The 20,426-nt window shown below is 39.4% G+C and overlaps 3 protein-coding genes across 3 annotated transcripts; 2 read left to right on the top strand and 1 right to left on the bottom strand.

Moving 5' to 3' along the window:
* Positions 1-359: 359 nt before the first annotated feature.
* On the top strand, positions 360-11,157 carry LOC110046979 (transcription factor Dp-2-like). The gene is made up of 14 exons (XM_020752689.2): positions 360-718; positions 1,021-1,151; positions 1,502-1,568; positions 3,342-3,433; positions 3,891-4,003; positions 4,553-4,630; positions 4,707-4,833; positions 5,389-5,451; positions 6,333-6,476; positions 6,573-6,641; positions 7,368-7,516; positions 8,590-8,756; positions 9,126-9,186; positions 10,140-11,157. Exons 1-14 carry the CDS (start codon positions 676-678, stop codon positions 10,453-10,455), a joined length of 1,620 nt encoding a protein of 539 aa, XP_020608348.1. The 5' UTR covers positions 360-675; the 3' UTR covers positions 10,456-11,157.
* A 1,008-nt stretch (positions 11,158-12,165) lies between these two features.
* On the bottom strand, positions 12,166-14,870 carry LOC110047019 (WD repeat-containing protein 53-like). The gene is made up of 2 exons (XM_020752737.2): positions 14,107-14,870; positions 12,166-13,342 (listed from the first exon to the last, which is right to left on the bottom strand). The coding sequence occupies exons 1-2, from the start codon at positions 14,846-14,848 to the stop codon at positions 12,990-12,992; spliced, it is 1,095 nt and encodes a 364-aa protein (XP_020608396.2). The 5' UTR covers positions 14,849-14,870; the 3' UTR covers positions 12,166-12,989.
* A 43-nt stretch (positions 14,871-14,913) lies between these two features.
* On the top strand, positions 14,914-20,395 carry LOC110047018 (uncharacterized). The gene is made up of 5 exons (XM_020752736.2): positions 14,914-15,026; positions 15,270-15,376; positions 16,904-16,955; positions 17,988-18,117; positions 18,931-20,395. The coding sequence occupies exons 1-5, from the start codon at positions 15,013-15,015 to the stop codon at positions 19,768-19,770; spliced, it is 1,143 nt and encodes a 380-aa protein (XP_020608395.2). The 5' UTR covers positions 14,914-15,012; the 3' UTR covers positions 19,771-20,395.
* The last annotated feature ends 31 nt before the right edge of the window (positions 20,396-20,426 follow it).

Raw genomic sequence — 20,426 nt, 5'->3', positions numbered from 1 at the left:
GAAAGCGTATAATGAGATGCAATTTGAAAGAAAGATTAGCTGATTTTCTGTATTTTGTATTCAATGCTTGAGTGCGTTTTTTTACAAATTTAAAAACGGGCGGCATTGTCTTTGTAAAGGGCGCTGGCGAAAGATGAAAATCTTGTTCAAACTGCGGTGGATTCTCCACGTAAAGTGAAAGCTGAAGTGAAATTTCAGGGACATTTTCCCTCCATAACTCAACTGACCAATCATAATCAGCCGAGATTTTCCCGCGAACGAGGCAGCGAAGAAATGCCCGGAATGTTGCTTTTGCGCAGTGCTTAACTATTAGCCACGTGGTTAATGATAAGCCAATCAGAGCGCAAAATTAAACCCCACCGCGAAGATCGTTTGTCAGGGCCTGAAGTCGGTGCAAAAACATGTCCGCTCAATCGAGGAATTAAGAAACTAGAACCTAATTTCTCTTACAGTAACCCTCAAATATGCCTCATCAACCAATGCTGCACTAGATCTAACATTTCCGAGTACTTCTATAACGATCGCGTTGAAATCAAACCGTTTCCCTGCTGGCGATTTCGACAAGTTTCTGTCGCATTCTACGCTTGAGGCTCTGCGCAAACTTTGGTACACGAATCACCCATGCGATCGGTTGGAGCTACAGTGAGAGTATTAACTTCGCTTTAGATTATACTGATGTCGAATCCAACTGCTACACTCACAAGCTTGTGGATCGAAGGTCAGTGGTATCCGATTTTCGTTTTATACACGTGTTTGTTTTCCGTTTGTGTGTTAACATGAAATGAGCTGTATGCGTTTTTCTTTATACAAGCGAGGTTTACATTTCTCTTACGCCAGCACTTGTGAAAGTGGGGCATTGTTTTCCATCGATTTCGTTCACAGCCTTGCCGCTAAAAGAGACTAGGTTCGTGTAGAGTGTATTAGCTTGACGTGTTCTTTGGAGACACGCTTTCCTTTCTCCTAAGAAGTTAGCAATTCAATTTACAAGTGAAGGCTGCTAAATATTCAAATCTCTTGTAGGTCAGCCGAGCCCTGTGAAAAGTAACCCCTCTACTCCAGTTAAAGGAGTCGTGAGCCGGGACACCTCCATGGTACAGGAAGACTTTTTAAAGTTTTACAAAGAAAGTGGACTTGATTCATTAGCCCGAGAGGTAAGGATAATCGACCTTACCTCGTGTCGATCTACTTCTCAATATGCGATTGCACTAGTTTATCACTCGAGGAACAGTATAAAGCATATTTAAATTTATCCGCAATAGTTTGTAACATCGCTATTCATAATTCATGATAATATTTCCAAAGTTCTTCATGTAGATGAGACATACTCGTTCTCCGTCGGGCCGCTTGTACTAAGATCGACTGCATGCTGTTGAACTTCTGATCGGTTCTTTATTGCGCGAATATCCACTGCTCTCCTTGAAAGAGTTTTATATGTTTCACTAGAAGATTTTTCCAACCCTGTAGCAGCTTTAACACTAAATTCTTCGCCTTTGACTGGCAGGCTGGTGTGATTGACAACAATGGAACCATAGATGGCCTAAAAGATGCCTCCCATTCAAGAGTCAACAGTGAGTTTTCCTTTGCCTGTTTGTTTTTGGATTTGATTTACCCAAATGCTAATCTGTTTCCCTTGAGATGTCTCTGACTTGCATCTATTCATATTCATTTAATCTCCGCTCGCGAGAATTGCTTGAAATCGATAATATCGTTTTCATAGGTCTGATGGAAACTCTAATTGCCCAAAGCCTTTGGACTCTGTTATTGGCTCAACCGAAAATAAGCTTACGGTTTTGAGATTTTGTTTATTGTTTAACTGAAACTCTTTGGTAGATCGTATCTTTCTTGGAGAAACAGAAATTGACAGAAGATAAACATGCATGTTGGTGGGTGAATACATATCTAGAGAAGAGGGTTTGTGAGAATGACGTACCAGTAATTGGTTTTAAGCCTCACTGCTCTTTTCTACTCTGAGGCACTTCGTCTACAATGCTGTTTTGAAAACTTAAAAAAACCTGTTTTTGTGCTTAATGGGAGCATGGCACCTCTCAATCAAAACTGAAATTTGATGTTTTTTTCTGTCTTGTGATGCATTTCACCCAAGGAGTAGCCATGAACACATGAAAGCATGGCATTTTTCATGTTTTCAGTCGGAAGGCGATTGGTTTTCACAGGTGGGCAAAACTACTTGAACAGAACTTTTTTATAAGAAAAACTTTTTGCCAGGTGGTCAAACCAGGCGGGCAAAATCGTCCTTACAACAATTTGCTTGGTGCTCGGCCCTAAATTCATGAAACCTCTGATTTTAGTTGTCTAACTGATATCATTGCTCCAAAATGGGTTTTCAAGCCCCAGGTTAATCAGAAAAAACTTGCATAGAAAGCAGAATTGTACTTAAAAACATCTACACAGCCTTCCGGGCTTTTAGAATGCATATCACAATAAACCCACACATATTGATTGCATGTAGATCTATATAAACGGGGCTAAAGAACTGACAGAAAAAAATTTTGTCCCAGCTGAAATGAGTCGGTAAAATTGTGATAATCTTTGTAAATTATTTGATTGCAAACGTGCAATAAGCTATTTTACTTAAACTATAGACATGGACACATTTTCTGAAAAGTCATAATAATGTCTCTTCAATGCGGTTAATTTTGCTGAGGTTGACGTAATTTGATATCCATATGACATCACAGCAATGGAAAATTAGCATTCACTCGAGAAAAGCTCCTACGAATCTCAAGGTGTCAATAAAAGTTGTTTCTGGTGTGCCAGGAGTTTGATTAAATCTCTTAAAATTTTGACATACTCAGCATGTCTTATGGGCAACTGAGAGGCAAAATTCATGACGCACTGAGTACATCATATCTAGACATGAGGTTAAACACAGCCCTTATAAGGGAACTGCAGTTGGATCTCTCTTTGGAACAGCAGAATAAACTGGATGTTACGGAAAGGTGGATGTTGGAAAGAGTTTTTAGTGGGAGCACAGTGTATGAATTGGTGCACTGTTGGGTCCATTGTAGAGAAGGAGCCAGCAGCAGAGGTTTGAATGTGTGAGTGTCAGTTGATCCCATTCCCAACAGGAGTGCAGGATGACACGTACTGTTCAAACTGTAGGAGCTTACAGGGGTCTCATATCTTTGGACCTCAGTTGAGATCCCATCTATTTCTGCTGCCCACACCTTGAAATCTTATTCGTAGTTGACGTAAAATAAACTTAACTTCATAGCTACTGGATGCATATAATGATGATGACAAATTAATGGTAATAAGTAAGCCAGTATCAGTACAACTCAGTCATAAGGTGTGCTCACGAATATCATTTATTTTATCAACAGCTGCAAACAGCCCAACTGTTATACCTGCCACTTCTGCCAAAATGTCACCTGTGATTTTGCCAAAAACAGTGAACACTGCACCTTCACCAATGGTAAGGAATCCAAGTGTCTAGTAAGTCAGATGAGGAGAATAGAGACTTGCACTACACTCTTATTTCAGAGGTAAACGCAAGTATTGTTCCCTGCAATAATTGGGAAGTCACACGTATCTTAGCAGGCCTGTCAAAATGTTTTGTAGTCGCAGACAAGATCACAGCTGAAGTAGTTGGCAGTGAAGGCCAGAACTTGATTATTCTCATAGTAGCTTTCTCCACTCAGAGTTGTACATGTAAATGGTAACCAGCGAATGAAATGCTGGTTGTTCCTGTCCAGTGGTGTGGGTTGGGGGTAGAAATACTCTTAGTTGCAGATCATGCTACAGAAACCAGGGACAAAAACTGACATGATAAGCCACATGGCTTAGTCACAGACTTTATCTTTTACCTTAAAATTTCCTGTACAGAGAAGCTACATTGTACTTACAGATTAAGTAACTTTACTTTTCCAAAGGTGATTGGTTCTCCTGGACCACACCAGGTTATCGCTGTGGGTGGAAGTCCAAGAACCCCAACAATGATTGCTGCACCAATTGTACCAGCTAATGCAGCAGCCTCATGGCCAAGGTGATTGTTTCTATGAAATCAATATAATGTCCATATTCCTTTGTTTTAACTATGCTCAAAATTTCCCTTCTCTTTACTTCTATTACTTTTCATTATGAATTTTTGAATGCTTAATTTCAAGTTTAGCATGCTAATTATTAGTCGACTGTATTTCCCAGAAAGTTTGACCCCGAAAATTCTTTGCTGGTGATGTACATAGCTTTGCACAGATTTGAGTGGGTAAGGTCCCTGATTGGTCATTAATGCCGCAGAAGAATTTCAGAACTGAGTGACTGACAGTCATGGACACAATCATTGACACTGCGAATCTCAGTAATGTGACATCATGAGCACAGAATGATGTTTTTTTTTGGTTCAAATCTTGAACATCAGGCATGCAAGGATGCAACTATCAAGACAGATTTTTCTTTTCTCTTATTAAAAGGTTACTTCCAGTACTCTTTCTGTTGGTCAGAAGAATGCAAAAATAAAGAAAAAAACCACATGCTATGCCCTTAGTAATTATGAATTCCTAACAATATTTTGTTGTATTTTTTTATTGAATTATAGGGTAAACACGACTCCAAATAGTGGGAAGAAAAGAAGGATGGATTGTATGGAAAATGATTTACTAGACAGTGCGGAAAGGTAACTGTTAAACTTTGAAGAAAAATTAATGATTAGTATGCATTTACTCATTTACAGTAACTGTTATTTCTTGCAGGAAGCGAGGCAAAAGACTGCCCAGCGCTGGCCGCTCAGGTGGAGATAAAAGTGGAAAGGGATTGAGGCATTTTTCAATGAAAGTGTGTGAGAAAGTTCAACAGAAGAGAACAACATCATACAATGAGGTAACATGGTCAAATGGATGAATAGATGATAACTGTCTTTTTGTAGGTTTTTTGCCGTTTTTAACTACTTTGAAGCTAATTACCTAGTCTGTCCACAGAGCCTCCATTTTGTCTTGAGTTCATTGAGATCGCAAGCTTAGCCAAATATTAACCTGGCATGTGGAATATCAACTAGCTGAAACACAAAGGGGGTTGTGCTGGGGAAAAGACAAAATAGAGGTCTCTAGACTTCTTTTGAGAAACTGAATTCTCTGTTTTTCCAGAAACGGAAAATTCCAATTACCTTAAAGGCCATTATCATTACAATGTCAATGTCTCATCACATGTGCATTTGGACAGACTACTTATAACTCTGATATCAAGAAAAAGCCAAAGCCCCGTTAACCAGGACCTGTAGGCAGACGCAACCCACCAGCAGACACTCAGTTATGTCATGTAATCCCAGTAGCATGCAGACACTACACCTTTAACATCCCATAAGTGGACTTCGGGCTTAGGGTTTGAATGCATTGCTGAAAGTATTTTACATTGAAGTGGCGAACAATCTTCTTTCAGGTTGCTGATGAGCTCGTACAAGAGTTCAGTGATCCTGACAAACATCTCTCACCAACAGACCAGGTAAGTTTTGATCAAAATCTTTGTTATTGCAGTGTGTGTAGAGATAGTGGTATATAAATGTGCACTGTAAATTATGAGGACTAACTTCCAAGTAGGCTGGTATGAGAAAGGCAGTGCACAAATTAAGCAAAGACAAAATGATGCCAATGTTCAGCCCATGCACTGTAGAACACTGTCTCATTCTGGTCACAGTGTGCAATGTGGCCTTGATCTTGCAAACAGGATGCATTGCAGTACCTTTGTTAAATCTGCTTAGTGCCATAGGACTTGCCAGATCAGGAGTGTTGTTTAGGAATAGTAGCCAGCCAAAACTGCCAGCTATTTAGCCATCTCTTATCTCATGCTACCAATGCTGAAGATGAACAATCTTACTGCATAAACATAAAAGAACCGTAGCCAGGACAAAGCATATTAGAAACTTTTACAAAAATGTTCACCATTTGGCTATAGAAAGTTAAAACTTGCACATGACCATAACTATTGCACATAATCCAATTAAACAACATAAATGTATCATCTTTCCCCAAAGAAGCAAGCATTTCTGGTGGAAAATTCTTCTGGAAAATCTCTCGAGCATTGGCATTTCCCACTCCCTGTGGATTTGTGACTCATTGCTTTTGAATTTGTTGCTCACTGATATGACCTCCTATTTCTTGATCAGCCATCTCCATGTACTTTGAAACTTATAATCATATCAATGAAATTAGTGAACAGATGCTCATTGCCTGCTACTGCCGAGATCGGCATAATAGTCCCAGAATGTTTGTGCCACGTAGCTTTGCTGCAAGGCTGTGTTGTTGAAAACTCACTGTTTGAACTCTCAACTAGCTTTTACGTATTGTGTAGCGCAGTCAGTCACGTTAGAGTTGTGTGTATTTTAGGCTTATGACCAGAAAAACATCAGAAGAAGAGTTTATGATGCCCTGAATGTGCTGATGGCCATGAACATCATATCGAAAGAGAAGAAAGAAATCAAGTGGGTGGGACTACCTACAAACTCTGCACAGGAATGCCAACAGTTAGAGGTAGAAATGACTGTGTAGTATGTTGATTTGAGTTCAAAGCTGGGCAAACTTGGACTGTTAAAAGTGTCTCTAACAAAAAATATTTGTTACCTGCAGGAAGAAAAGAAAGAAAGACAAGAAAGAATAAGACAAAAGACCGCTGAGCTTCAGGAACTAATCCTTCAAGTAAGCTAGTGATAATTATCATTAGTATCACCCAACTAGTGGACTAATGCAAATCCTGCATTTTGATTGGCTACGCTATTAGGGGACTATTAGTAATAGTCATCGAGTAGCGAAATTGGCGCCATCGAGCGTGATGCTTTCTTTCGTTTTATTCCCAAATAAATATTTCTTCAACTTGCATTTGCTAACTTTATTATTACCTTTTCTGTCCGACTAGTTGGGTGATACTAAAACAATTAGACCCTTCGCCCTCAAGGGCCACGGGTCAATAGCCCATTCGGCTTCGCCTCATGGGCTATTGACCCGTAGCCCTTGCGGGCTACGGGTCTAATTGTTAAATATTATTCCACAAGTGGGTGTTAGATATGAGATGATAGATAGCCAACAAGGTGTTTGGTGCCAAGTTGGCTACAATCATCTTATATCTAACAAGTGTGAGTGGAAGAATTTTTTTTTTAATGCCCCCAAAATATAAAAAAACTAAAATAGAAGTACAAAAAGCCCCAAAAGTTATGTGTACGCTTACCATGTTTGTAGAGCATGGTATAATTGCATGAATACCAGGATGGCTAAGCCAATGAATCTTGAATTACAGTACATTATCCAATGATCCATTTGTTAATAATTTGTTTGAGGCATCATTTAGTCAGTTGCTGAACTTGCCTCAAAAACAGTGCTTTAGCCTGCTTGTTTGTACTAACACTTCAATCTGTGTTTCTGTTTCAGCAAATAGCTTTCAAGAACCTTGTTCAGCGCAACAAACAGGTGGAAAAGGAACAGGGTTCTCCAGCCCCCAACACAGCTATTCATCTCCCGTTTATCATTGTAAACACAAGCAAGAAAACTGTCATTGACTGTAGCATATCTAATGACAAGTAAGTCTTCCACTAATATTCCACATGTACTATGATTTGCATTTGTTAGTAGTTAATTGTCATTTACCAGTAAGGGTGAGACTAAGGAGGAAAGGACAATAGCATGAAACCTGTTTAAGGGTCTAATCTGCATGGCTTATCTTTGAAGACTCTGCTTTGGCACAAGTAGATTTCCATAACCATTATTAATTCTTTGCTGCACCAGGTTTTTAGCCAAGGTTTGAAAAGTGGGTGTCCAAAATGTGTAGTTCTGGAAAATATCCATACCTCCCCCATGCAAGGGATTTTTTCTAAGACCCCCTCACCCCCCTGGAAATTCCAATAAAGCTTCACATATTTCTTTTAATATTTTGGTCTTACAGAACCCCCCACCCCCCAGGAAATTCCAATCGCTTCTGTGGCAGGAGTATGGATATTTTCTGGACCTGCACAATGTGCTATTTGGTCTGCTAAATGTGAAAATAAAACAACTTCCTTTAAAAAGTACGCGTCCACAGTACTCCTGAACACCCACCTGTGCTGTACTCTGATCGTAGTCCTTCTCATTCAGTAAATGGCGTTTTGCAAAAATCATATGGAATAGTGGTCCCGATAGTGGCTATGGCATTTGTGGTAGCAGCTGATGACAACGACCATCCCTTCCTGTACTGTTTTCATAGAAATACTCTGATAGTAGTCATTTGGCGGTCATAGTTTAAAATGTGTTTGAGCCCTGTGAAACAATCAGTCAAACAAAGACATGTTCTAGAACCTGACTTAACATGTTATAAAGACATCTCTTCGACACCAAAGAGAGTTCATTGAGTTCAGAGGGAAAAATTCCTTCTTAATTAGTGAGCATAATTTCTTTGAGTGGTTAAGAGAGGCTGTAGTGCATGTATGATCAATCTGTTTTTTGTTTTTGTTTTTGTTTTTGTTTTTGTTTTTGTTTTTGCATTTTGTTTTGCTCTTAAAAGCCTGGACATCTCTTGCAAGTGTTCGGAAACTAGTACTCAAATGGAGGCATTTGTTTACTTGGTTGCCCAACTATACATGTATGAAAATAATCATTGTCTACTTAAATTGCTTCACAGATTTGAGTATCTGTTCAACTTCGATAACACATTTGAAATCCATGACGATATTGAGGTGTTAAAAAGAATGGGAATGGCATTTGGTTTGGAGAAAGGGCAATGTGCGGAGGCAAACCTTAGAGCCTCAAGAACAATGGTTCCTAAGGCGCTTGAACCTTACGTTATGGGTAAGTTTGTGAGGTAGTTTTGTAAATCATGCATTGTAGTTTACTTTTATGACCAGTTCATGATAGCATCTACAATGTAGGATAAAATAATGTGAAGTGAAAGTGAAAGTGAAAGAACCAAAGTGAAAGAGGTATTTGGGATCTCTTCATATGAGCTAGCACAGTTACCAGCTGAGGACAAATTTTATTGTCTGTTCATATGGGAAATTTTAGTCTGGTTGGCTGAAGTGGAAATACATGCCAGGCAAACATTGGTAGCAATTCTCCTGGCCTCTTCATGCTACAATTACTGGAGTTAGGCCCCATCTCTGATAAGTCATTTTGCCCGTAAAAAGAAATTCAATTTGATTGTGTCTTTTTTTCCCCAAGATATGGCAAAGTCAGGTCCAGTTGGACTTGGTGGAGTCCTCAGCAATCACACCACCCCCAAGTAAGTTAAGACTGATGTGATGTAGTTCAACAGCAGTAGGAGTAGATTGCACTGTCTTAAAAGGCCCCAGTCAACCACCATTGTTTCTATTTTCATGGAAGAGTTTGGCTGTTACATTAAATTTGGAGCATGTTGAAACAAAGGAAATCACTTTGAAACTGCAAAAGATAATTAAACATGCTTTCGAGAACAAAATGCAGGGCTGTCATTAAGGGCCGTAACCTGTGACACCCGCTACGGCTGAGTATGTTTGATGAGCCCTTGATGTTATGGGTGAACTGGACTATAGTTGATACAATTCACCTAAAAGGTAACAAGTTTGTTACGGGTGTGAAGATCAAGGCGACAGTTGACTCAAAACTCAATGACAGCCCTGCAATGTAAAGTAAGATTTTGCTTCACCATGCAATGCCAATCATTTAAATTGACTGAGAAGAGCAGTGGCAGTACACATAGAAGTGTACACATAGTACTTTCTTATTGGTACCAGTTGAGGGAACATCTCCAGGTGTTTTGAAGACTTCCTCTGTTATACATCCCCTAGGAATGCCAGGTCAGAACTCTTCTGCTAATGCTACCAGAGCACTGCTACAAGGAGTGACCAAGACATTTCTATGTATTTCCTTCTCTTCTGAAGTTTAGGGGTTTCGTTAACGTTATCAGCAGGAGGGTAACTGGCAAAACTATTTCATCTGCACTTCTTTGTGAGAAGCAAAGCAAAATGCACTGCTCAAAATAGGGTCAGGTGGTGGGCATTAGTGGACAACCTATGCTGAAAGTTCAGTGGTAGAGACTTTTCCTTGTGTCGGTTCATTTCAAACCGTCTGGCATTACCTTCAGCAACTATTGGTTCTGTTCTAAGGGCCAATATGATGGTGAAACAGTAGTTACCTTTTTCTGTGCTTCAGTCTTGTAACTTTTGATTTCATTATTTTGTTTTTCTTGTTATGTAGCAAATCAGGTTCTTCAGCTTCCCCATTGGTTTCAGCTACAGCACGCATGTCACCCCTTCCTGCTCCAAACACCCCCTCATCACCACTGGCCACTCCTCTATCTCAAGGGCATGTCACTTCACCTTTGCCCATGGCAACCACCAACTCAAGGACACAGAATCGCACATCAAGGACATCCTCAATGGCAAGTGACAGTGGCCCCTCACATAGGACCATGTCTCCATATTCCTTTCCTTCTTCTCCAGCTTCAGACGCATCTTCTGACTTATCGCAAGATGGATTTATGGACACTGATGAGACAAATTCACATCACTGATTTTTAAGAACGTTTTAAAAATACATGTGTATGAGTGTGTGGAGTTGACAGTGTCAGCTATAATGGCATTATCATATGAGATTCATGATTTATTCTAGTTCTGGACTGCAGTAAGCGCTGAATCTTGTACATTTTTACTGGCTAATCATGAGTGATGCCTGATATTATTTACTCTTGGATTGTGTGAGGCTTTTAAAGTTGTTTTTCAATGCAGATAGGACCAAGTTAATTGATACAAGAGAGCTACAGAATGTCTAAAAGAATGTGGAATAGTCACTTGTTATGTCCAAACGTGTATGTACAGCATTTCACGAAGCGAAACAAACACAGATGAAAATAATACCGTAGAATATTTAGTGATGTTTATCAGCTGGAGTAGTAAGATATGAAACCAAAGAGAATGAATTAATTTTGATAGTGTTACAGTATTCTTTGGTTTTGGTTTGATAACCGAAAGTGGTAATGTATAGGTTTTATGCCATTTTGTTGCTATGGGAACTAATTTGAATGTGTATCTTATAGCACCAAATGGGTTTCTACCATGTGTACCATGCTCTAACATGTTAGCATGTTGGAGCTAAGCTCTAAAGCCTTCATAGAGCTAGCTTTCTTTTATGATATATTGTACAGCACCTCAGGTAGAGTCCTGAAAAGTGCAATAATGGGTACCTTGTAGCCCATAATAAACAAACAAATAATGAACAGCTGGTTTGAATGTGATGGAAGTGATCGGCCATTTCCGAACTACCTTTAGCCTCTTTCTCAAAATGAGTCTTCATGCCTATCCTTTCATATGAAAATGAGATTTCATTCACGTGCGAATTAACTCATTTTCAGTCATGAATGGTGCACCAGGCCTCACTTTGATAGAGAGGCTTAAGGAAGTCAGAAATGGGCTATTGAGTAATTGTACTAGTCTTTTCCCTCCATCTTTACAATTAACAATTTTTCCCATTTCTCTCCAGCATTTGCCCTTTTCAAACTTCTTTCCCCAGAATACCAAAATGTGTTTTGCATCTGAAAGGTGTGGACCATTTTACTGTACATCAAATTCTCACATGCGTTTTGAGTGCAACCAAGACATTGATCCGTTTTGGTCATTCAAAGAAAACAAACTGTTTGCTGTCATGCCTAAATACCTGTGCCACTGTATTTCTAAGTGAGAGCAACGCAAGAATGTTCTTGTTCTTATTTTGCTTGTGCTTACATTGTTTACTGCTGTCCTCCTAAGTTTTATGCTTCATGCTTATACTTCGACAGTGACAACCATTCCTGATTGAACCACATGCATGCTACACCGGATATTGGGGAGTATCTGAGTGATATTCCCCAATTTTCAAAACTGCGCGTGTTCCAAAAAAAATTTGAAGGATGATAAACACAATAGCCCCCATTTGACGCAAAAATATGCTCAGATATTTGTCCTTGGACATTATCTTTTCCTCAAAGCTCACAGTTTTCCTCGAGCTACGCTCTCAGAAAACTGTTTGCTTCTTGGAACAGATGTCCATGGACAAATGCCCAAGCATATTTCCATGTGAAATGGAGGCTATTGTTTATGTAACAGTTCAAATTTTAACCACACTGTGACCTCTGAAGGTTAAATTTTCACTTCTCTTATGATGTATAAAGGTCTATAAAGTAACATCCTCTTCTCCCAAGGACCTTCCAACAAGCTAACGAAACTGTTGAAGTATGTGAAAACTAGACTTTGATATTAACATTGTTCCTTTAATCATGTGGACAATAAAGTACATTTGCCAACAGCATTGTTGTCCTCCCTCTATGAAATGTGCCTTTGGGCATCATGGTAGTTGTATTCATGAAAAAAAAAACCCAGTCTAAGATGATGAATAGAACTACCATGACTCCCTGCAGGCATGTCTAATAGTGGTAATTGCCCACTTTAGATTGGAAGGAATTTGGGTTTCATGATTTTCAGTTTCACTCCCAGGGTAGGACTTGAAGGTTCTTTTGAAAGACCACGGATGAAACCCTGCTGTGTGACCATTCAAATGATCGCTGTTAAGCAAGATTTTCACATGGTACTGTTTATGGTACCTAGTTCTAAGTTACGGTAGTCTGAAGACTTAATGAAACCCTAGTGCATAACCATTCAAGGGGAAGCGATTTAACAGTTGAACCTACCTTTACAGAGACCTCCATGATACAGACACTGATATTAACAACAGTTTACTTCGTCCAAGAAAACCCAGACATGCAGCTTTGCCCCTTTGTTGTTCATTCATGTGAATGCTATGGAGTATATTTATGTGGTGCTGTTCATTACATGTATGCTGTGAAAGCCCTAGTACATGACCATTTAAATGAAAGTGTTATTTGTAGCGTTATGTACAAGGTTATTATCCTGCATTTATTTTAATTGATTTTGTTGCCAATTGTGGAAAAACCAGAATAGCGGGTTGTTTTCTCCACAATTTCCAAATCAAGGTACCATGTGGTAATAAATCCTAAAAACTGTTTTCAATCTGAAGTGTGTCATTTTTTGTATTAACGTAAATTGAAGTCAATCTTCATGTCACACAGTACACAGATACATCATTTGTTAGATCCGCCACAAAAATATTTTGTGTCGGTGAACTAGATGAAATCCAGTTAATCTTTGATCCATGTTGGACTTCATGGACAACACAGACAGAACTGGCTTCTTTTGCATTGTTCTCTGCAACCGATGTCCCGTTGCATTGGCCGCTACTTAGATTCCACAGAACAACTCTACAGTCATCTCCACCTGACACTAGCATGTCATTTGGACTAAACTTAGGGAAGTGGACTTGAGATGCACTGGAGGAATGTTTTTTCAGACACTCGTCAGGAACAAATTTCTTCTTTCCTTCAAACCTGAAAAGTTGGATGCTCCCATTGGCTGAAATCAAAATTTTGGAGCTGTGAGAACCTTTGTATGCCAAAAAGAAAAGAAAAAAAGGGCAAAACAAGATGTTATAGCCCGACAAATCTCAGATGCTGATAAAAGTTGTTTCTGGTGTGCAGGGAGTTTGACTGAGTGTCTTAAAATTTTGACATACCCAGTATGTCATATGGGCAGCCGAGGAGCAAAATTCATGACATACATGTGCTGAGTTGGGAACAGTAACTGCCCTAAGCAGTTGCTAGGTTAATTAGTAAAACAATCACAAAGACACCGTCAATCCCTCAGGGATCCAACATTATTAGATCTACCACCAGTTAAGACCAACGGTGGACAGGCGTTGTTTAAATTCTCAGCTGCGAGTGCCTAGAACAAACTACCAAGAGAGATACTTGAGCTTAGAACACTTTCACTTACTTGATGAACACGGACAGCGCCAGTCATATTTGTACGAGTAATGCTTAGGTTTCTCTAGATTTTAACTGATATTTTTGTAAATTAGCTGCAAGTATTTTTGTCAATGTACTGGTCATTGATTCATACCAGTCAATCAATCTTTGTTGATTGACTGACCAGCTTTACTTTTACCAGAATAAATTAAGTCTTAACTATTATTTTTTTCATTATTAAGATACTTTGGGCTCTAAACTGTACCTTTAAAGCAACCCCAACAATCCTTTACCCCATAATACAAGTGCCCAGAAGAAAACCCTATGGAAGTTGAGGAAATATTATTTACATCAACGTAAATGTGTTGATACCTAATCCAGCCACGAACATTCTCCCATTTCCTGCCATGTGAATGGAGTGAACAAATGGTGGGTTGATGAAATAGGCCCCTTCTTGACTGTCACCTCCAAGTTCCTGAACATTAAGTTCCTGAAGAGGTCTTCCAGAGGAAAAGTCCCAGCTGACAACTTTGAAATCCATGCCCCCGGAAATTATTTCCCAAGGTCTGTTAGACCTGAATTGAACAGTCGAACAAATGTTATCGTGTTTGTTGTACAGTGACTTAAGTAATCTTCCCGATGCCACATCTATTATTTTAATTTCACCGCTGTCATCGCAGGCGGCAAGGAACGTTCCCTTGTCGTGAATGGCCAATTGGTTAATTTCATCCTCGTTGAACTGAAATTCGCAAACGGTAGAGGCAAGATTTCTCAGGTCATAACCTAATATTTTGTTCCCGCAAGAAGCATATAAACGTTCAGGGTTTTTCACACAAAAGCAAACGCTGTTTACTTCTTTGGTGTCACGGTCACCGGACAGATATGAAGTAAACGGAAGTTTGCTTTGAGATGTACCATCCTTTGACCAGATACACAGCTCATCCTCTCCACCTGAAGCTAAAATACCTTCTCTGTTCACGTCTAAAGATAACACAGACGATGTATGACCTCCAGTCCAAGTACTTTTTTGCATAGTTTTGAGAGAGGTTTGAGGGTGTAAATTCGAGTTTGGATAATTTTCCAGGCCTTGAGTCACGCAAGGCTCTTCGAACATTATAGTGCCAAATATGGCTATCTTTACCTTATGAAGTAGTGGCGGAGTCCGCGAAATCTTGGTCAGTGGTAAAAACGGGCGCCATTTTGTCAAATTGTTAGAAACATCAGAAACATATTCGTTGTTTTGACGAAATTGAAGCTAGCGTTGGCTCAAAGACAGACATGAATCCGTTAACGTAAGTAATGATTCCTTCTGTGACTTGTTTTGCTTTGCAAAAAAGCAATTAATTCCACGGAAGACATCTGTCATTGCAGAATATAAGCATAACTATATTGAACTTGCGTTCAGCTTCTACTCGTTTTCTACTTTATGACGCTGATGTTTTGCGTTGTCACGATTAGCACTGTGACACCACGCGTGTTAGCCGTAATTTTCTGTCGTAGCTTTAGTTTACATATGAACTGGGTGTATTTTGCAGAAACGTAAAGAACATTCAGAAAATGAATGAACGAATGTTGGAGATGGGAGTGGAAGACAGTCAAGCTTGGCACAAACAATACAAAGATAGTGCCTACGTCTTCATTGGTAAGACTGTCGAACAGGCCTTGGGGCAGATCTACTGGGGGTTCAGGGGGTTTGGTCTAACCCCCTAAATGTAAAAAAAAAAATTAGACATAAAAACACGCTGAGTTTGCCTCAGAATGACAGAAATCCCATTTCCTCAAATTTTAAAAATTTTCCTGGGGAGGATGCCCCAAGGCAATTTTTAACAATTTTCAATTTCTTCAGGGGACCACCATCTGTAGTCAGTCTCTCAAATCAGGGTTTTCAAATTAAAAAAAAGTAGAAAGAGAGCTGCAAATGAATCAACAGAATTAACGTAATATTTCCGTGATATCTCCTTTTACGTACATAAAGTATCACAACAAAGTCAGTGGTCTCATTTCGTTTCTACATTGATTTCAACAATTTGCTGCAATTTACAGTTTGTTTGTCTAAAATTCTGAACACTCGTGTTGTTGAAGGGTTTTATTGTTAAGAATTCTTTCAACCTTTCATTTAAAATACATTTGGTACAATCAAGACCGTAATGAGTAACATTTCACGAGGAAGACTCCCTTCGCGTTCACCACACGAACGTGGCTACAGCCATCCATACTGTGGTCACCTCAGCTTAAGCGGACTGTTTTATCGTCATTTTGAGAACTGGGACAACACATAATATTTATTAACTCTGATTCCTAAAATTACTTTTACCTGTTTGTCTTTGTGACTTCTTGGCTGTGGAAAGAAACGACAGCATTGTTTGCTGCCTCCGCTTCATCTTGGAAACTGTGCATGTGAGAAGAAATCTTCGTGCTGATACATGCACATTCCAATGACAGTCTGTGCCCACAAGCAAAATTTCTCCAAAAAATGCTCTTGCTGCGAAATTTGAAACTGGTTCGAAAGGTACATATAGTAGCCGCACTCTTTATTTATTTTTTTCATCTGTTAGCGTATATGTATTTCCACAAAAAGATCAGGTTACAATTACATTGGTAAAAGTTGGAATACGAAAAGTACCTGGCGCAAATGCTTGAAGTAGCCGGTGACTTGCACTGGGTGCCGGCAAAATTTGAAAACCCTGTCAAACCCCCTCTAAAATCCCATATCCATCCCCGAGGCCAGCCATAGAAGTTGGTGTTTGAACAGTTCTTAGTAAAGCTTGGTAAAACCAAAACCAAAGCAAATACAATGGCCAATCAAACAAACATAGATTATGCAATAAACAAGTGAGAATTACAATCAAATTCATGTTCATGTAACTGGTACCAAACAATGGGAAATTCACACCTCCAAGTTCTCAGTGAAAGTTACAAACTGATTTTTCCTGAGGCTGAAGACAATCCGAGAGGTGTTTCAAGTAAGTAAGAAAGTAATTTTACAGTTGGCTCAAAATTATATACTATGTTACTATAAATAGTTGTTGAGATATTAAATAAAGAATGCAATGTGGTCAATTTTGCATTTTTTGGCTTACAGGAACTGAGTTAAGAGAAACAATAACTCACGTTTTCATGTGTATTAATAAGTATTGCACATACTAAATGTGTCATTTCTTCTTGACAGGTGGACTCCCTTACGACCTTACAGAAGGTGACGTCTTGTGTGTTTTTTCACAGTAAGTTTAGCATTATAATATCAAGTTGTTTGTAAATAGACAATGTATTTGTCACAATATATAGAAGGTCTATCTTAATTTCAATTTCAATTTTGATGTGAAGTTTATATGAAATAATTCATATATGAACTGCGGTTGTAGATGAAAGTGAAGAATGATCATCGCAGTTAATTTTCCAATTTAAGCTATTGGAAAGAAGAAGCCTGAAAAAATCAGGGCTTCAACGGGATTCGAACCCGTGACCTCCGCGATACCGGTGCGATGCTCTACCAACTGAGCTATGAAGCCACACTTGGGAGCGAGGTCAATTAGTTGAGTTCATATCTTCCCGTGAGGAGTGAAATGATGTGAAGTTTATATGAAATAATTCATATATGAACTCCGTTGAAGCCCTGATTTTTTCAGGCTTCTTCTTTCCAATTGCTTAAATTGGAAAATTAACTGTGATGATTATTCTTCACTTTCATCTACAACCGCAGTTCATATATGAATTATTTCATATAAACCACATCATTTAACTCCTCACGGGAAGATATGAACTCAACTAATTGACCTCGCTCCCAATGTGTGGCTTCATAGCTCAGTTGGTAGAGCATTGCACCGGTATCGTGGAGGTCATGGGTTCAAATCCCGTTGAAGCCCTGATTTTTTCAGGCTTCTTCTTTCCAATTGCTTAAATTGGAAAATTAACTGGGATGATCATTCTTCACTTTCAATTTCAATTTTGATAACATTTATAATGTGCAAATTTCATAAAATGTTCAAATGTGCATGACAAGATTAAAAACGGAATATAAAGGCTAAAAAGCTAAAGTTACAATTAAAAGTAAACTTACAATGATTTTAAAAAGCTTAAATTACAATTAAAGGCAAACTTACAATAATAAAAACAACTATGATAAAAATGCATGATGGAAAAGGTGAGTTTTTAGCTTGACGTATCTTAAGCACAGTCAATGTCCAGGATCAAGGTCGCCTGTGAACAAGAACCGTCCTAATATTTGATTTTCACATAACTTTTTCTATCAACAGATATGGTGAAATAGTAAATGTAAATCTAGTCAGAGACAAGAAAACTGGAAAACCAAAAGGATTTTGTTTCTTGTGTTATGAAGACCAACGTAGTACTATTTTGGCTGTGGACAACCTCAATGGCATCAAGGTTAGGATCTCTATCAATCTGCAGTCAAAGCTTTTATAAGCAACCACCTCAAGGATATGAAAAAAGGGGTTGTAAATGGAGCTGGTTGCTTACAAGAATGAAATCTTGTTAACAATCCACCCCCTGAGGAGGGTAAAACTGATTTGAGTGCTTCTGACATGCCAGAGAGACTTGAAATTGATAAAATATTTTCATTAATACAGCAGGCTCCTGCTATACATGCATGCATAATTATAGGCTATTTTTCTTTATTACAATTTGCTATTGTTGTGTGAAAAGGCATGTAACATTTTATGTTTGTTCTCTGGCTTGTAACCCGTATTCAGCCGTGTCTCAGTTTCTTGTGAATATAATCGATTGCTGGCAGCTCTCTCAACTATTTGTTGTATAGTATTCATTTGTCCCCCTTATAAAAGAAATGTTTTCTATTCAGCTGAGGGTAGCAAAAGAGAATAGAATAATTCTAATTTGAACACACAATGAAAAGTCGTAACGATATTAATTATTAATATCATTAAGACTTTTCAAAGTGTGTTCAAATTCGTAGAGGAGTAGTTTATGTTTTTAATGCGGTGCTGAATGATCATAATCGGTCTCTAGGCACTGGTCGATTCCAAGAGGTAAGGACAAAGAAATAATCCAGCTCAAAAATCCTGAGTTTTGGTGATGGTGGGTTGGGTGGTTGGGTGGGGGCTATTGACGATTGGATATAACTGGAATTTACCGTTGATTTTTCGAATGTCACTTATTAGCAAATGAAACTGAAGGTCAAATTTCATTAGTAATGGCAGTATTTTGGATTCGCTTTCAAAGCTTGGCGGCAGGATCATCCGAGTGGATCACTGTGCTAACTATCGGCGACCCAAAGGAGATGAGAAGGACGAGCACGGAAACAGAAAGGAGATTGTTGAGGAAGGCTGCGCACCAAAGACACCGTCACCTTCACCACCGGCTTCTGATGAGGAAGAGGAATTACTGGAGCTGCCAAAGAAAAGGAAAAAAGAGAAGAAAGCAAAGAAACAAAAGAAACACAAAGATGAGAAAACGCCAAAGAAAAAGAAAACGACGGTCAGCTCAGGCGAGGAAGATCCCGCAGAAAAAAGGAAAAAGCTTGAAAAGGAGCCGTGGAGAGAAAAAGCGCCTGCTAGAGCAAGCCAAACTGAGAAGGACAAACGTGATAGGACTGACCGAGGTGTACAGCATGACAGTGATTCTCAAGATTTGAAAGTTACGCGTGATAATAAGCGTGATCGTGGGGAACGTGATTTTAAAGATGGTTACGCAAGTAGAGATGTGCATGAGCGTGGACGTGACCGTGAAGCGCTAAATCATGTACGAGACATTCGAGAGCGTGATAAGGAAACGCGTGATCGTGATGTTCATGAACGCGATCGTGAAACGCGTCTTCGTGATTATCGTGAACGTGATGCTGGTGGTGCGAGTGACCGTCACAATCACGATTATCACTCAACGTATGACCCGAGAGAGCAAACGGACAGGGCTTATCACGCATCACGTCACGATAAAGGTCGAGAGGTTGACGAAAAGGGGAAGGATAGATTTGATAAGCGAAGAGACCGCACAGAAGATGAAGGCAGGACATACGAAAGACGCGATAGAAATCACTACGGTGATCGCAAAGATAGAAGATAATAGATACATATAGATATTAAAAGCCATAGCTTCGCCGTGGGATGCTTCCCTTTGAAATGATCCAGCGCATATTTCAAGTTATCTACAGGCCAAGCGTGCGCATCAAGCTTATTTCCTAGGCTCTTTCATCTTCCAGCCCTCCCGGGCGAGGAGGGAAGAGGAGGGCGGTAAGATGAGGGACCCTGGGAACGAGGTTGCTCGCGCATGGCCGTCGTATCCAGTTCCTAGCCTTTCGCGCCTCCTTCATTCCAGATTTTATCACGTGATACCCTTGATGTGCTAATGGAGAAAAATAGCTTATGCCGGAAAAACAGGAAACTCAATGTCGTAGGTGGATGCACTCTTCGCACTTCGCCAAGTCTCCTTTGAAACCACTCGTGCTGGAGTCACGCAACACTTCCCGTGCGTGACTCCGGTGCAAGCGGTTGTGAAGGCGACTTAACGTTGCCAGATGCCTTTTGATATGGATGGCCCTGGACTACAACATGCTTCTTTGAAATTTAAATATAGCCATCATAATGCAAGTGTATTTTCATTGCAAAGATATGTGAAAGGAGCAACTCAGTAAAACTCAATAAACAGAGCTAGCAACTCAGTAAAACTCAATAAACAGAGCTGAACTATTCATATCTATCTACTCTTGGCTCTGTGTAATC

This window comes from Orbicella faveolata, unplaced genomic scaffold (genome assembly GCF_042242905.1).
Source record: "Orbicella faveolata isolate gen_17 unplaced genomic scaffold, um_ofav_v1 contig_25, whole genome shotgun sequence".
Lineage (NCBI taxonomy): Eukaryota > Metazoa > Cnidaria > Anthozoa > Scleractinia > Merulinidae > Orbicella > Orbicella faveolata.
Note: the sequence above shows the minus strand (reverse complement) of the source record. Positions and strands in the feature narration are given on the sequence as shown.

Excerpts from the sequence above, each read along its gene's own strand:
- LOC110046979 (XM_020752689.2), top strand. The coding sequence starts at position 676 with ATGTCGAATCCAACTGCTACACTCACAAGCTTGTGGATCGAAG. Across the intron at positions 5,452-6,332 it reads ATCTCTCACCAACAGACCAG|GCTTATGACCAGAAAAACAT; the intron begins GTAAGTTTTGAT and ends TGTGTATTTTAG. Across the intron at positions 7,517-8,589 it reads TGTAGCATATCTAATGACAA|ATTTGAGTATCTGTTCAACT; the intron begins GTAAGTCTTCCA and ends ATTGCTTCACAG.
- LOC110047019 (XM_020752737.2), bottom strand. The coding sequence starts at position 14,848 with ATGTTCGAAGAGCCTTGCGTGACTCAAGGCCTGGAAAATTATCCAAAC. Across the intron at positions 13,343-14,106 it reads AATGTTCGTGGCTGGATTAG|CCAATGGGAGCATCCAACTT; the intron begins GTATCAACACAT and ends TTTTGATTTCAG.
- LOC110047018 (XM_020752736.2), top strand. Across the intron at positions 16,956-17,987 it reads GTCTTGTGTGTTTTTTCACA|ATATGGTGAAATAGTAAATG; the intron begins GTAAGTTTAGCA and ends TTCTATCAACAG. Across the intron at positions 18,118-18,930 it reads ACAACCTCAATGGCATCAAG|CTTGGCGGCAGGATCATCCG; the intron begins GTTAGGATCTCT and ends TCGCTTTCAAAG.